Source organism: Thalia democratica, chromosome 4 (assembly GCF_965202585.1).
Source record: "Thalia democratica chromosome 4, ktThaDemo2.hap1.1, whole genome shotgun sequence".
Lineage (NCBI taxonomy): Eukaryota > Metazoa > Chordata > Thaliacea > Salpida > Salpidae > Thalia > Thalia democratica.
The window spans coordinates 45225643-45242283 of NC_139168.1; the positions used below are offsets into that span (position 1 = coordinate 45225643).

Here is a 16641-nt window from a genome sequence, read left to right on the forward strand (position 1 = left end):
GTTTGTACTTTTTATTTTTGAAAACATTTCAAAAAAGTGTCATCTATAATTAGATTACGATACCATATGAAGTACATAGTTAATTTCCAACAAGGTAGATTTTTTGTTATAGTTTAACTCAAAATTTATAAAACAAACTAAACAGTTAGTTAAGAGAAAAAGGTAAAAAACTTAAGTTGTATTTAAAAAAGAAAATTTAGCTTACCAATTGATACTAATTTAAGAAATCTTAGTTTATATACAAGTACGACTTTATTACAAAATTATTTAGCTTTATGATAGTTGTAATTGCATATTTTTTTGTAGATTTAAAAACTTTGTTATGTATGTCAAAAAAAAACGACATGCAAATAAGTAAGGCTCATTTAAAGCTTAGAAGTATAAAACAAAATTATACATTAAAATACCAGAGTATCATACAACAATAAAAATATACCATACAAAAAGTAAAAGTATAAGTATTATACAGAAAATTTAATTTTTTAGAAATAAGTAATTAAAGTAAACAAGTGTGATTTTTTCGATGTAACAACCTTATGACAGTGAAATATCAGAAAAAGGTTATAATAATGGAGTTGTTGTTACAACCTTTATTAAAAAGAATACTTTAATTGTTTTGAAAGATTATTATAAAAAAATATAGTGTGTATTTTTATGCCAAATCAATAATAGGATTTCTTACTTGAGGTTTGTTTGGGTTGTTTTCGGTTAACCAGTCAGCAAGCCAAGTCTGTAAAAAAATAACTTATATAGAATAAAAAACTAAAAAAAAAATTTTTATTATACGGTTATAAATCATAAATAATTCTGATCTAATTTACAACGCATTTGTAAAAATTTGTTTAAAATACAAAGTAAGCTTGAATGCCATTACATTTGATATCATATTTTGTTTGAAATTTTTTACAATACATCTTGGTTTTTCTAGTGTTTTGCATTTAAAAATCCATTTATAAACACAAAACAAACAAAACTCTTATTGTAAGGCAAAAGTTAAACTTCTGAAGTTAATTAAAAAAAAAAAAATTATAAGAACAAAATTAATATTAAAAAAAACAGTATAAGTAAAAACCTTAGATGCAGTAGTAATCCTAAAAAATTTTACTCATAAGTAAGCTTATTTTTATTTAAGGTTATCAGATTACCAAACTATAAAGTTTAGAGTTATAGTAGAGTTTATCATTTATAAAACAAAATTCTTTGTTAAAACAAAACTGTAAAAAATACAAGTTTAACTTTAGTAAACAATTACAGAAAAGTTGTTATTCTAATAAAGTATTTTGAATCTAGGAGGAAATAAATTGAAATATACCTAACTTAATGATATTTATGCTTAGGAAAAGCAATAATTAGGAATTAATACTTTGATAAATAAACGTTTTACAACTAAATGAATTATATACTTACTTATAAAAAATTGTAAGTTTTAATAAATTACATATCTACAGCACATTTTTATTAAGTTTTCTATAAAGAAACTTGTGTGATAAGATATTTATAAGAGCTTGTACCTACAACCAAATTAATAATTCAAACACTTAGGAAAAAGCACTACTTTTTATTAAGAAGTTATTTTTTTGTAAAGTATTAATTAAAGAGAATATACATTTTCATATATATAAAGTAAATTACTTAAAACCATAATTTTATATTAATAAAAGTAAGTCGAAAACTTTATTTCTAATGGTAAATTTAACTCAACTTTTATCCGTAAAATGTCCATAAGGTAATCAAACAAAAAAACCGCTTATATAGGTATTTTAGTTTAGCAAATTTATAAAAGTTAAAACATACGACTGGATCACACGGTTTCTCCTTGCACAATGAAGTCAGTCCGTTGAGAAGTGTTGGACTGACCTCTTTACTGAGATAGTCTCTAGCTGCTTGTCCGACACTAACCGGTTCAATTATTGCTGTAGTAAAATATAATAAGTTTGATGTGTTAGCAAGAAGCTAGGAACAACAGATAAGTTAAGAAATCTTTCTAACGAACAATTTACTATTAAAAAAAATCAAAATCAGTTTAAAATCAGAGTTTATAAATATTTATATATACTTGTTCTGTTTAGTAAATTTGAGTTAGCGAGGCTCGCTATAAATTTTGTATGAGTCATTACATAGTTTTACTAAAACAGTAATGTTTTGTTGTTAAAACGTAAGTTAAAAAATAAAATATACACTTTTTAAATAAAATTTAAGAAATTTAAACATAAAATGTCAGTAACTTTTAGAAAGTTTTAAACGTCTTTTACAAATAGCTTTGTCTAGCGCATCGTCAGTTAAAACTTGCTAAAAAGTAAGCTGTATATAATGTTAGACACTTCAGTTTTTTTTTTATAGTTATACCAAACGGAGAAAAATTTGTAACCAGTCTATTAATTATTTAAGTATTGATTTTGAGTTAAGTGAAACAGATATATATTCTATAGTGATTTAATGTGAGTGTAATATAAAAGTTTTAATAAAGTTATTTTAAAATCACGATAAAAAGACCTAATCATTAAACAAAACTAAATAAAAACAAAGTGGATGTTTATATTATAAAAAAAAACTTTTTGTTAAACTACTTTCGTAAAACTATATGTGTTTTACAAGAAAAATCTTAAACATTACTAAATAATATTTAAATATTTATACAACTTTGGTACACGATAATTGTCTTTCGACTAAACTAACTACTTAACAAAAAAGCTTGCTTAAGAAAGTGAAATGGTTTTCAAAGTTTAAATGTTTATTTAGTTAGTATTAAAAAGTTACATACTACTAAAGATATATAATAATATTAAACATATCAAATATATATATATATAAATATTGATGACATAACATACAATGATTTATCTTAATTATGTGAATATAAACACACCATGATTTTATGTAATAAAATTAATTTGCAGAACAAAATTCTAATAAATAGGGTCGCCAAATATTTTTGGCGAATTTTCTCAAGGTTTTCAAAATTTCCTCCAGGTTTTTTAAAGTTTTGATTTTGGGTCTATTTTTAGCTTAAAGTTAAGTTTAAAGTAAGAAACTGTGTTAAATAGTATAAAAACATTGAAAAGTTACTGTAAAGCTACTTTAAATGTGTTTTTTTATAAAAAATTTTTGATGATGACAAAAAATTTTAGCTATGTTATTATTATTATTGTAAGTTTATTGTCATGCGAAGGACCCAGGCATCAAAACCTAGGCCACTTATACAGAAAGACATACAACAAAAAGACAAAAATAAACCAAAATTGTACATTAAAAATGAAAAAAAAAAAAAAAAAAAAACTGAGTTTAACTAATTAAAGTTTAAAAATTAACATAAAAACACCAAAAATTATAACACAAAATTTATAATTCCGGTGCTTCCGAAAAGAGAACAACAATATCCTACTTCAACTTCACCCGAACAGATGGTTTCACTCCAAAACTGGTTTCACTTTCATTCGAACGACTGGCTTCACATTATTTGAACAACTGGTTCAGCTTTCATTTGAGTAACCGGCTTAACTTTTATCCATACAACTTGTTTCACTTTTATTCGTATAACTAGAACCGCTTTTATATGAACAACGTTTTTCATTTTTCTTAGGAGAGCCTGCTTCATATTTACTTTCAAATCTTTAATACTCAGATAACTCAGCGTTTGTTGGACTTTCGTAGTAGCTGATAAATGTTGAGAACACTGACTATAAACAAAACTTAAGAACCCAAGGCCTCTAGCACTTTAACAGCCCAATAAACTATGTATTAAGGAACAGGTTTTGTTATACACAGAGGAAAGGCGCCGCTAATAAAATAAAGCTATAGGTTAAACCAAATTAGACAAATACAACCAGTGGTTAATGAAGGAAAAAAATCACTTATGAATTTTGCTAACAAAATATTTATTTAAATCAAACTTTTTTAACCTTAACCGAAAATGCTCAACTTTTTTACAAGAAACTAATTCGTTTGGAAGCTTGTTCCATAATTCAACTGAACGATAAAAAAAAGAATTATGCCAAACATTATTATTGAAATTATGTCTGCATGTAAATTTTCTGCTGTTACCTCTCAGTAAATAAGTACATTTATGAGGTTCAAAAATAGACTGTAATTGTAGTTTCACTATTAATCAGTTTGAAAAAAGTAGTTAAGTCAAACTCAATCCTTCTATACTCTAAAGACTTAATACCAAGTTTTGAGAGTCTATCAAAATAAGATGTGTATGAGATGTTACAACGGTTGAAGACTATTCTTGTATATTTTCTTTGAATGGATTCAAGATGGTTAATATCTTTCTTCAGGTATGGAGACCAAATTGGTGTGTTGTATTCTAACTTAGGACGAATGTAAACGAGATAATTTTTTTTGAGAATGTTTATATCTGTAGATTTAAAACGCTTTAAAACTTGAAAAGAAATAGTTGATGCAATTTGATAAACGTAATTGATATGGTGGTTCCATTTTAGGTTTTCAGCAATAAAAATTCCCAGATCTTTAAACACTTTAGTTGAAGGTAACCTTATGTTGTTTATTCTAAATTCAGAAGTGATACTAGATGTATTTTTTTGAATGTTTAGAACCTGACATTTACTAGGATTTAAAACTAGTTTTCTTTCTTTTAGCCAATGATAAATTTTATCCAAAGATTTTTGTAGAATTGTGTTAGAATGGCTAAAAATTTTTGTATCGTCTGCAAAGAGATTTATATTGTTATCGACATCTACTTCTAAAGCTATATCATTGATATAAATTATAAATAAAAGTGGGCCAATAACCCCTCCTTGAGGCACTCCACTGAAAACAGGTAAAGACTCTGAAAAAGTGTTACCAATAACTACTTTTTGGGTTCTGTTTTCAAGAAACTCTTTGAACCAGCTAACTAAACTTTTATGAATTTTGTATTGAGTAAAGCAATAAGTCTTTATTAGTTTAAAATGGGATACAGAGTCAAAAGCCTTTTGAATGTCTGTGTAAATAACTTTAGTTGACTTATTGCTTAGAAATGAAACCAACCATGAGTGTAAGCAATTCAACAGTTGATAACTAGATGATCGATTAGGTAGAAAACCAAACTGTTTATGTGAAATTAGCTTATTTAAAAAAAGGTGATCAAGTATTTTTAGAGAAATTATATGTTCGAAAATTCTACAAAAACTGCTTGTTAAAGAAATGGGTCTGTAGTTTAAAGGGTTGTACTTACTACCTTTTTTGTGCACTGGTATGACATATGAGACTTTCCACTGGTTTGGTACAGAGGATGTAGCTAGTGAACAATAAAAAATTAGTGAAATTGGAAGAATTAGGGAATGAATAGTACGTTTAATAAAATATGAAGGAATGTTTTCAGGCGTTCTGATTATTTTATCTTTTAAATGATTAACAGACTTAATTATTTCATCATTGCTTATGAAGAAGTTTTTCATTTCCAAACACTTTTTACTAACAAGTGTATAATTTTTGTCATCACAATCTTTAATAAATACCTTTTGAAAGGACCTGTTAAAAAAAGAGGCTTTATCAAGTTCTGATATTATTGGAATATTATTTTCATTAATTAATACAGGTAAAGAAGGTGTTAACTTGAGCTTTGATTTTACATAGCTGTAGAATTTTTTTGAGTTTGTGTTTTGGCAAAAACGTTTTTCATGTTCTATGTTGAACACTTTCACTGCTTTTTCATATTTTTTTTGATACATTTTTGTATTTTTCTATCATCTGCTTATCTAACTTACATTGTTTGTAGAGTTTTAGTTTTTCTCTTAACAACTTTTTTATATCAGAAGGATATGTTTTCATTTTTCTGTCTTGTTTAATCAAAGGCACAAATTGTTTGATTGAAAAGTTTATTGTTTTGATAAATTTATCATAAAACATTTGTAGATTTTTTGAGTTGTTAAAAAGAACTTTCCAATTTATATCTGATAAAAATTTATTAATATTCTCAAAATTTGCTCTACGAAAATCTGGATAGAGTGATTTAGGAGATGGTTTTTTACTTTTGTGAACACATATCCCAAACAAAATAACATTGTGATCATTTATATTTGTTAAAGGTGAATCAACCAAATGAAACTTAACTCTATCTAATGCCATATAATTACAAAGCAGTAAATCGAGGATATTACCGTTCTTATGGGTAGTATGTGATAGATTTTTTTTTGTCAAATCGAAGTTTTACTACTGAACATGTTTAATTGTTTAAAATTACAGGTTTTTTGGCAAGCCTGAATAGAGCAACGATTTTATTTAACTCAAACGTTTGCTATACTAAAGGTTAATTATAATGTCACAACATACTCAATAAAACTTTTAACAAAGCAATTATATACTTAGTTATACATTAAGTTATCTCTTGATATTGGTTTTACTTTTGAATTATATTAGATACTTTGAAAACTAAAAAAATAAGATTAAAAATTAGGTTTTGAAAAAATAGGATGTATTAAAAACTTTTTTGGAAAAGTTTTCACTACTAATCTAAGCTTTAGTGTGTCAAAGTATCTAATATAATTAAAAAGTAAAATTAATATGTAGAGATAATTTAATGTATAACTAAGTATAAAATTGCTGTGTTCAAAATACTTTTCACCTACAAATAAAGCACTGAAACTACCCATTAACTTAAAGAAAATAAAGCTTTATAAAAAGATATATTATTATAAAGTTTTTTCGAAGTGTTTTCACTACTAATCTAAACATATGTTAAATTGTTAAGATAAAAACAGATGCAAATACCAAAATTTTAAAATAGACTGCTTTAAAGTTAAGCTTTAAAGTAGTTTTTAGTACTTTATTCATAGGTAAAAAGTATGCTTCAAAAAAAGATTAGCTTAAATACTAAAAAATAATTACTAATTTGTTTAATGACAGCAGATTTATTCTTCGGGAGTTCACTGTGAATAATTTTTTTAAATTTAGAGATCCACTTCACTAACAAAACATTGAATAAATCTACAGATTTGTAAAATTTTTAAAGGTCATGTTATATTATTAATTATTGCAACATTAAGTATGAGCTATTGTTCAGGTTATAGATTATATTACAAAAAGCAACATGTTTTAAAAACTTACAGTTAGGAAACATGAAACGAATCTCTCTATGAGCAGAAGTGAAGGAGTCTGAGCCATGAACCCCGTTTCTCATCAAATCCCTACCATATGTGTCTCTTAGAGAGCCTGGATTCATCTCACGGGCCTAGTTAAAAACTATATTAAGATAAGACTTAATCTTAAAGCTAAGTACAACTGTTGGCTTTTAAGGGTCTAAAATAAACGAGTGAGTTAAAAGTTAATATACAAAAAAAACACATATTTTAATGGATAGAAGTGAGTAAGTTAAAAATAAATTTAAATACATATACCAAGAGTGTGCCTTTTTAAAATCTATAAGGTTTAAAATGGGAGAGTCACAAAGTTCTACTTGAAACTGTTAGTGATGTAATATTGGTCTGTATCTTTTTTAATAAGGATTCAGCTTTATCAGGATCCAGCTAATTTGGAATTTTGAAAACTTTCAACATATTAAGGGAATAGGGGAGTTAAACACTTTTTTTTTAAAATATAACATTGGCTCTTATATGTAATAAAATACAGGAGGGGATACTTGAGCTTTTAAAAACCATTATTACAAATTCGTAGTTTAAGGGCATAGGGGGTAAACCTTTTTTTTTGAATTTTGATCATATTTTATATAGTTTTTATTAAGCTACAAGATGCTTTTTAACTACCTCAAATTTTCAGGAAATGTTCCTTGATATATTTAGAAAATTCTGTCGGAAAAAACTTAAAATAATAAGAGTTTTATAATATAAAAACAAAAAAAAACTGTTTTTTTTGTTTATTTTTTATATAAAATTTTAATTTTTTTAAATTTTGTTCCGACATAATTTTCTAAGTATATCAAGCAACATTTCCTGAAAATTTGAGGTAGTTATCTCAAAAAACGTAGGAGAAGACAAATTTTCAGTGAAATAGTCTATTTTTAGCCATTTTAGTTTGCGCCTCCCATAAGGAACCTATTGTTGCCTCTGACTTTGACCGGATATATCTCAAAAATTATCTTGAATTTTTAAAATCTGTAAAAAGCATCTTGTAGCTTAGTAAAAACTATATAAAATAAGATCAAATTTCAAAAAAAAGGTGTTCACCCCCCTATGTCCTTAAATTCATGTTGACACTGTTTTGACTTTTCCTCAGTCAATATCAAAAAAATAAGACATATTAAGTAACAAGATATATAAACAGTTATATATTAAAAATTACAAACTACAGTAATGTAGTAAATAAAAAAATGTATTATACAACTAAAAAAAAAAAATTTAATGTGTGGTCTTAACGTTGTTGTTGGTCGTGTGGTGAAGATCAATATTTATTTTTGATGGCGCACACATCTCAACTTTGTTGATGATGGCCAATATAAATATTGGTTAATTACTAATATGGTCAGATACAACTATTTGTCCTCTTAAATGTTCTTTGACTCTTTTATTAGTAGTCTCGAAGTAAATCTAATAAATGGATGCTCTTATCCTTAGAGCACTTACATTCGTAGACTACCTTAGATTTCAATTCATGGGGTGTCTTGTATTTGTTGCTGAAACAATTACTTACTTTGTTTGTAGTAAAAACAACTTTGAAGTCTTCAATATAATTGTTAATAGTTTGTCTAGTTTATTTTTGTATTCTCTACTTGGTTTTCCTATGTAAGGTATTATTAGGACGTTTCTTAAGTTTAAACTACTTAGTTTTTCATTATTGTTATTAACAGATCTTTCAATTACGTCATTAACAAACTTCTCTAAATAACCACTTTTTATGAACTTTCTTTTAAGTTTGTGATTTATTGTTTGTAAATTGTATCAGTGGGAGCTATAATTTTTGTTCTATTCGAAAACCATAGTATTAAAGCCCTTTTTCATTGGTGTCGTTGAACTAAAATTTAAAACAACACCTGTATCAATTTATTTTTTTGTACCTTTGTTATTACTTTGTCTTTTGTTAATTTGGTTTTAATATCCAAAAATGGGAGTTTGTTTCCACCTAATTCATAAGAGAATTTTATTGATTTATGTGGTTTGTCTAATTTTTTGTGGAAGTATTTAAAAAAACTTAAAAAAAAACTAATAAAACTCTGATCAATGAAGCAATTTTGATGAAGGGCGTATGGGAGTCCACCTTGATTTTCACAAGTTGATCTTATTTTATAGAGTTTTATCTGAGCTATCAGACATTTTTAAAAGCTAAAAAATTTGAATGTAGTTTTTGAGATATAAGCCATAAAAGTTAGTAACTTTAATAGGTTCCTAATGAAAGGCACAAACCAAAAACACAATAAAAGACTATTTTATTAAAAATCTATCTTCTCCTTACTTTTTCTATCAATCTTCTACAAAATTTCCCAGAAAGTCCATTATTAGATTAAAAAAAAATTGAAAGCAGGAATTTTTTAAATTTTGAAAAAATTAAATTTTTATTAAAAAAAAACACCTTTTTTTCTGTTATTTTTGTCTAAAATTTTATTTTTATATATTATTAAAATCGCAACATTAAAAGTCTTTGAAGCTATAAAAGAAACATTTTCTGAAAATTTGAGGTCTGTAGCTCAAAAAATGAAGGAGAAGACAGATTTTTAGTGATTTTTTATACTTCCAAGAAAAATGAACCCAAAAAATTTGCTGTCCATACGTTTGTATCGGAAAATTTTCAAAAAATAACAATATTTCAAAGTTAAATAACATTGTTATAGTTCTATAAAAACTGGCTGGTAGTTTGTACTTATATAAGAGCCAATGTTATTTTTAGCAAAAAAATGTTGGACACCCTATGCCCTTAAACGTTATAATCCAGTTTTAAAAACAATTAACTAAACCGCATATTCCCTACACATTAAGAATTTTTGATTAGTTGTATATATACTTTTTTTTGCTATGTATAAATGTTTATGTGCATAAATTTTATTGTTAACCTTGTAATTTTTAATATACAACTGTTTATATCCATCTTATTACTTAATCTGCATTATATATTTAGTTTTGACTAAAAAGTTTAAACATAATTCACTCATTTAAAAAAAAGGTTTATTAATTTATTTTGTATAGCGCATCCTCAGAATAATCTTGCTATAAACTGATAATATTATGGTGTAAATTAGTTATAAAGAATAATTTTGAAATGTCTAGTAAAAAATAGTTACGTCATAAAGTATAAAAGTCTGTTTTAAAGGTTTAAATTAGAATTGAGTTACACTTAGCTGATTTGAAGTAATTTATAAGAGAAAAATGCTAAAACAAAAATATTTAAGATAGTAGATTTTTTTTTACCTGAAACTAAATTATATAAAAAGACGTTACAAAATACCACAAAAAGCAACAACAATGATACTAAAAACACGCTTTTTATAAATTTTTAAATTGTAAAAATCTCTTTGTTTGCAAATTTTTTGGCTCGCAAGTTCTAATAAACAAAGATTCTAGAACTGAGAGATGGTAGGTGTGGCTTTTGCCAATTTTGGTAATGTAGTATACATATTTAAATGTCATTGCAGAAATGACTACGTAGGTCAAACATCTCAACGTTTCCACGTCAGGCGAGAGCAGCATGTCACAAAAAAGCTAAATAGGTTTATTTTTAATGAAGACCTGAAGCCTAAAGGTGAACAGTCACCTAATCATGATCACCTCCTCAACAACCCTGTTTGTGCTGAGAACTACCTGGATAATAGGTTCAAAATTCTATCCAGAGCGAGAAACACCTACCATCTCTCAGTTCTAGAATCTTTGTTTATTAGAACTTGCAAGCCAAAAAAATTTGCAAGTAAAGAGATTTTTACAATTAAAAACTTTATAAATAGCGTGTTTTTAGTATTACTGTTTTCACTTTTTGTAGTATTTTGTAACATCTTTTTATATAATTTAGTTTCAGGTAAAAAAAAAATTCTACCATCTTAAATGTTTTTGTTTAAGCATTTTTCTCTTATAAATTACTTCAAATCAGCTAAGTGTAACTCAATTCTAATTTAAACATTTTAGACAGACTTTTATACTTTTGACGTAACTGTTTTTTACTAAACATTTCAAAATTATTCTTTATAAATAAATTTCACCATAATATTATCAGTTTTTAGCAAGATTATTCTGAGGATGCGCTAAACGAAATTAATTAATAAACCTTTTTTTAAAATGAGTGAATTATGTTTAAATTTTTAGTCAAAATACAAACGTATGGACCACAAATCTTTTTGAGTCAATTATCTCTGAAATTAAAAAAATACTAAAAATCTATCACCTCTTTCAAATTTTTAGCTAAAGACCTCAAATTTTCAGAAAACGTTCCTTTCATACTTTAAAATAATTTTCATGTTATGACTTATAAATATTAAAAAAACAAAAATTTTAGATACAAAAACTCAAAAAAATAAGCGTTTTTTATTTAATAGATTTTTTATTAAAAAAAAAAAATTGCATTAAATCTATTTAAAATTAAATAATTGGACTTTCTAATAAAATTCGAAGACTTGTTGAAAAATGAAGAAGATAGATTTTAATGAAATAGTCTTTTTTCTTGTTTTTGGTTGATTCTTCTATTAGGAATCTATTGAGCACACTGACTTTGATCGTTTATATCTCAAAAGTTACTTTGAATTTATCTAAAGGACTAAAAAATTTCTGATAGCTCAGATAAAACTCAATAAGATAAGATCATCTTGTAAAAATCAAGGTGGACTCTCCTATGCCCTTAATACACTTTTGTATTATTATTATTTTATTCATTTATCAAAGGGAAGTGAAATTTTTGTAGTAAATGGGCATATTTACAAGTAAAGAAAAAATATACAGATCCAACCAAATCTTAATTTAATAAAAGAATTCCTAATCTGGATTTTGATCTTTTTTTTGGATAAAATATACACAAAATTAGTATCCATTTAAAAAAATAATATTTGTCAGATACAGAGCTAGACCGCAGGAAATAATTTCTAAAATACAATCTAAAATAATATAAATTACTAGTAATAAAAAAGAAAAGAAAAAGAAGTAGTCATTACTATTTTATACTTATTTTTTGTCTTTTTAAAAAAGTACAAAACAAAAAATTGTTTAAGTATTTTTTTTATCAGTAAAAATTTTTACTAAAACAAATAAAAACAGAGTATATAAATTTAAAATAAAATAGTATTTTTAAATTTTTAAAATATTGAAATACTAAGTCAGTTAAAACAATATAAGCAAACAATTATTATTTTTTACTTTAAATGGATTAGAAGGCCCCATAATCTGGTTCCATGAACTAATGGCCTTAGCTTTGGCTAAGCAGTAAACCTGCACTGGTGCACTACTCATGTACGCAACAAGACTTGGAAAAAACATTTTACCATAATGTTCAATGTAAAACTCACTAGCTTGTTCAGGTGACATGTGAACTCTTCTTTTCTGTCAATATCATTTATTGTAAACTTTTTATTTATGGACTTAATCATCATTTCATGAATGTTTTATATGTTTTGATTTTGAGAAAAAAATATAAAGAGATCTCAAATACTAGAAAAGAAACAATATATTTTTTCAAGACTTTACTATGCAAACTAGGTTTTGGTCAAAGACCTCGTTAGTGCTTAAATAAAAAATCTTATTCAATTAGATTCTAGTTGAATAAGATTTTTTTATTTAAGCACTGACAAGGTTTTTGACTGAAATTTAGTTTGCATAATAAAGTATTGAAAGAATAAATATATTACATGAATGTTTTTAAAAGTATAGTTAATTTTTATATCTTTTAAAATTTGAAATCATAAGAGCTAATTCAGAGTTATCAATATTAAAAGTGAAAAAAGAATCTTAGTTCTTATAAATTATGAAAATTTATTTTGAACGCACGCTCTGGTATTTGTGATATTATTATAGAGGTGTATGGCTGTTAAGTTATAACTTATATATAAGTATAGTATAAGAGCATTATGTTTTAGAAACGCGTTTGCTATGATTTTTCAAACATTTTAATTAAGGGCATAGGGGGGTAAACACCCGTTTTTGGTTTTTTATCTTATTTTATATAGTTTTTACTAAGCTACAAGATGCTTTTTACAGATTTTAAAAATTCAAAATAATTTTTGAGATATATCCGGTCAAAGTCGGAGGCAACAATAGGAACCTTGAGGGAGGCGCAAACTAAAACAGCAAAAATAGACTATTTCACTAAAAATCTATCTTCTCCTAAGTTTTTTGAAATAAATACCTCAAATTTTCAGGAAATGTTCCTTGATATATTTAGAAAATTCTGTCAAAAGGAATTTTAAAAAAATTAAAAAATAAAATTTTATATGAAAAAAAAACAAAAAAAACAATTTGTTTTTAGTTTTTTTGTTATAAAATTTTTGTTTTTTTAATTTTTTTAAATTCTGTTCCGACAGTATTTTCTAAATATTGCAAGGAATATTTTCTGAAAATTTGAGGTAGTTATCTCAAAAAACTTAGGAGGAGATAGATTTTTTTTGATTTCTAGTTATTTGCCGTTTTAGTTTGCGCCTCCCATAAGGTTCCTATTGTTGCCTCCAACTTTGTCCAGCTATATCTCAAAAAATATTTTGAAGTTTTAAAATATGTAAAAAGCATCTTGTAGCTTAGTAAAAACTATATAAAATAAGATAAAAAACCAAAAAAGGGTGTTTACCCCCCCCCCTATGCCCTTAATTATATTTAAATCTTAAATTAAAGGCCAAGAGTTGTAGCTAATAACAACAAATATCATTTGAGTACTGAATATAACTAACTTTAAGCATTTAAAAATTTAGTAAGTAACTGTTTAAGATTGGTACTAAGAAAACAAAAGATAGTTGCACCAATACTATATATTAAGATTATAATATATATATATATATATTAAGATAAAAATTCAAAACAACACGTTGCATAACGATTATAATTTATTTTAGAGTGCTTTGAACCAAATCTCACCAGCAAAATACTTAAGATACTAATAATAAAAACTAAGTATAAGCTAACCAAATCATTTTAAACTTCAGTTATTAAATTTTTGTAACAATTGGATGAATTTAGTCTATACAGATTGAAATTCAAATTTGAACTAAGTAAGAAATTTCATAACATTCTTTTTATATAAAATCTACAATTAATTAAAAAAAATCAAGGAAATATTGATCTAAAATCATAAAACAAAATTAAGCAAACTATTAGACTACTAAAAAAATAGTTAAAATAACCAGAATCCTGCCAAAAAACGTTAGTCTGATAACCTGATAAATTAACTAGCCTGGGTGCGTAGCAACACTAGTTAACACAGACTAAAAAAAAAGATAATTAAAAAGTTTCTATATTATTTAGATACAATATGTATAACTCAAAAATAACTTAGTAAAGCATAGTAAAAAAAACTTACAGCAAGAACAGTAAATCCATTGTTCAGAATTATATGCTCAATTTCATCAACTTTAGGCATTGCATCAGGTTTCACAATAACTAGTGTCCGCTCAACATAAATCTGCGGATAAGGCATTTGTTCTATAGGGTTTGGAGTTGTTTGAAACTGTTGCATCTTTTTAAATTTAATTTACAATAAAAAATATATAAATAGACAGTCTGTAAAATATAGTTATTTGTCAAGATTTTTATGCTAGAATGAACAAAATTTTTGAAATTTTGTATTTTCTTGGAAATTTAGAAATTATAATTTTCTTAATAACACAATAAAAAAACCTTCAGTATTTTTTGCTTTTATTTTTTTGTTTAAGTTTTTCAAACAGTACTGTTTTAAGTTCTAAACTTTCAATATCTTGAAGTCTTTTTAGAAATAGATCAGGTGCTTTTACCAGCGGATCAGAAAACTCTGTTTTTGTAAACTTATTTTGTGCTTTGTACAAAACCTTATTATGTTCTTGAGGCTTTGCTATCTGGTTTTTACAATTAATTGGTACTTTTTGACAGAAGTTCAACAGTTTATTGAGATCACATATTTTTCCATCACCAGTTGCTTTAGATATACTGCTTTCATTATCTTCAAACTCTACAGTATGTCTATTATTCATAGACTGAAAAGTTTTTTTGTTTAATCTAGTTTTTATTTTGTTTATAACAGATTTTGTACTTTTGTTTGTAGGGAGGAGATGGTTATCCCCTTGTTTAAATATACTATCTTTTGATTTTAACAATGAGCTACTGTCTAACCTATAAAAACTATTTTTCTTAAACTTTATAGGAAACATTGTAGGTCTTATTTCAGTTGCACTTGCAGACAAGGAGGTATTTTTAAACTTATTATTTCTTTGACTTGTCTTATTGGGCAACTCTGAACAATGAAACCAACTGGTTGCGCGAGTTTTTGGGCGGTGTAATTTGATTTTATGTAAACTACTTCTTTTACTATCTTTTGCATATTCTTCATTTTCTATGATTGAGTTTTTTATAACTACTTTATCATTTTTAAACATTATTTTAACTTTTGCTTTTACCTGACTACTATTATTCATTTTATGAAAAAAATCTAATCCTGAACTTTTATTCTTATGATTTTCAAATGGTACTTTAGAAATTCTATCTTTATGTTTTTCTTCAAAAGCTGTTTTCAAAATAGGCATAAGACTATACTTGTAGTGCATAACAAGAAGAAAGTTACAAAAAAAAAACAATGCTGTAAAAACTTCAAAAATTAACAACTTTATGCTTAAGAAAAGCTTACCAATAAAGCTTCTTAAAACATATATCTGTAAAAACATATTTAAAATAAACAGTAGAAAAGACATCAAAAACATATATAATTTTTTACTTATTTTAAGTTTGTAAAAATTATTAATCATTATATATTTATTTTTTAAATATAACATGTATAAAAACACCTTATTCTCAATAAACATTAAGCTAGAAAACCTTTCCCAAAAACACAACACATTGTTGCTCCTTTTTAAAACTAATTATGTTAAAATTTTAGTTAATACAATTTATATCTAACAGTGCATTGGTAATTTAGTAGTCAGTTAATTATACATTATAAATAAATTCTGTATTAAGAGTTTTTTATTTAAGTATTTAAAAAATAAAACATATAACTTAAACATCCTGTTTTACTTAAAACTTATGACTGTAAATTTTTTCACTTAAAACTAAGATACACAAGCCTATGTTATTATTTGAAAAAAGTATTCAGAGCCAATAACTGAAAAACTTTCCTGGTTAATAAACTTGAACAATTTAAAAAACACCATGATAATAAAGTGATTTTATATCTAGAAAAAAACATAAGTTTTAGAAAAAAGTGTTTTTTAAAGGTGTAGGAGAAGTCAAAACAAGCTGGAAATATTTCAAAGTTCTTAACTAGCTTGACTGTTTAGCAGCCCAGACATAATTCAGGTTTGCTATCCTTAGGGTAAAAAACTGTCATATTTAACAAACGAAAATATTTTTCAAAAGTCTTACATTAATTAAATGTTTTATGATTTTATAACTATATAATAAAAAAAACTTAAATAGTATTTTGTGCAAATTTGTTCTTTTATTGTTGGCATTTAAGTTACTATGGAAGTTTACTAAAATAGATATTGGCTATTTTAAAAACTTACTTTTCACTTTATCAATGTTTTAATCTAAAACGTGCAGCTCAAATGTTTGATCGATAAATTAATTACAAAAGTGATAAGCTTAAAGAAAAACTATTAACTGA

The 16641-nt window shown here is 25.3% G+C and overlaps 1 protein-coding gene across 1 annotated transcript; it reads right to left on the reverse strand.

Annotated features, from left to right (window-relative positions):
- Nucleotides 1–301: 301 nt before the first annotated feature.
- LOC145834337 (nucleoside diphosphate kinase 5-like) lies at nucleotides 302–14563 on the reverse strand. Its single transcript, XM_082941744.1, has 5 exons — nucleotides 14368–14563; nucleotides 12222–12404; nucleotides 7048–7171; nucleotides 1795–1913; nucleotides 302–730 (listed from the first exon to the last, which is right to left on the reverse strand). The coding sequence occupies exons 1-5, from the start codon at nucleotides 14521–14523 to the stop codon at nucleotides 653–655; spliced, it is 660 nt and encodes a 219-aa protein (XP_082797870.1). The 5' UTR covers nucleotides 14524–14563; the 3' UTR covers nucleotides 302–652.
- Between the last annotated feature and the right edge of the window lie 2078 nt (nucleotides 14564–16641).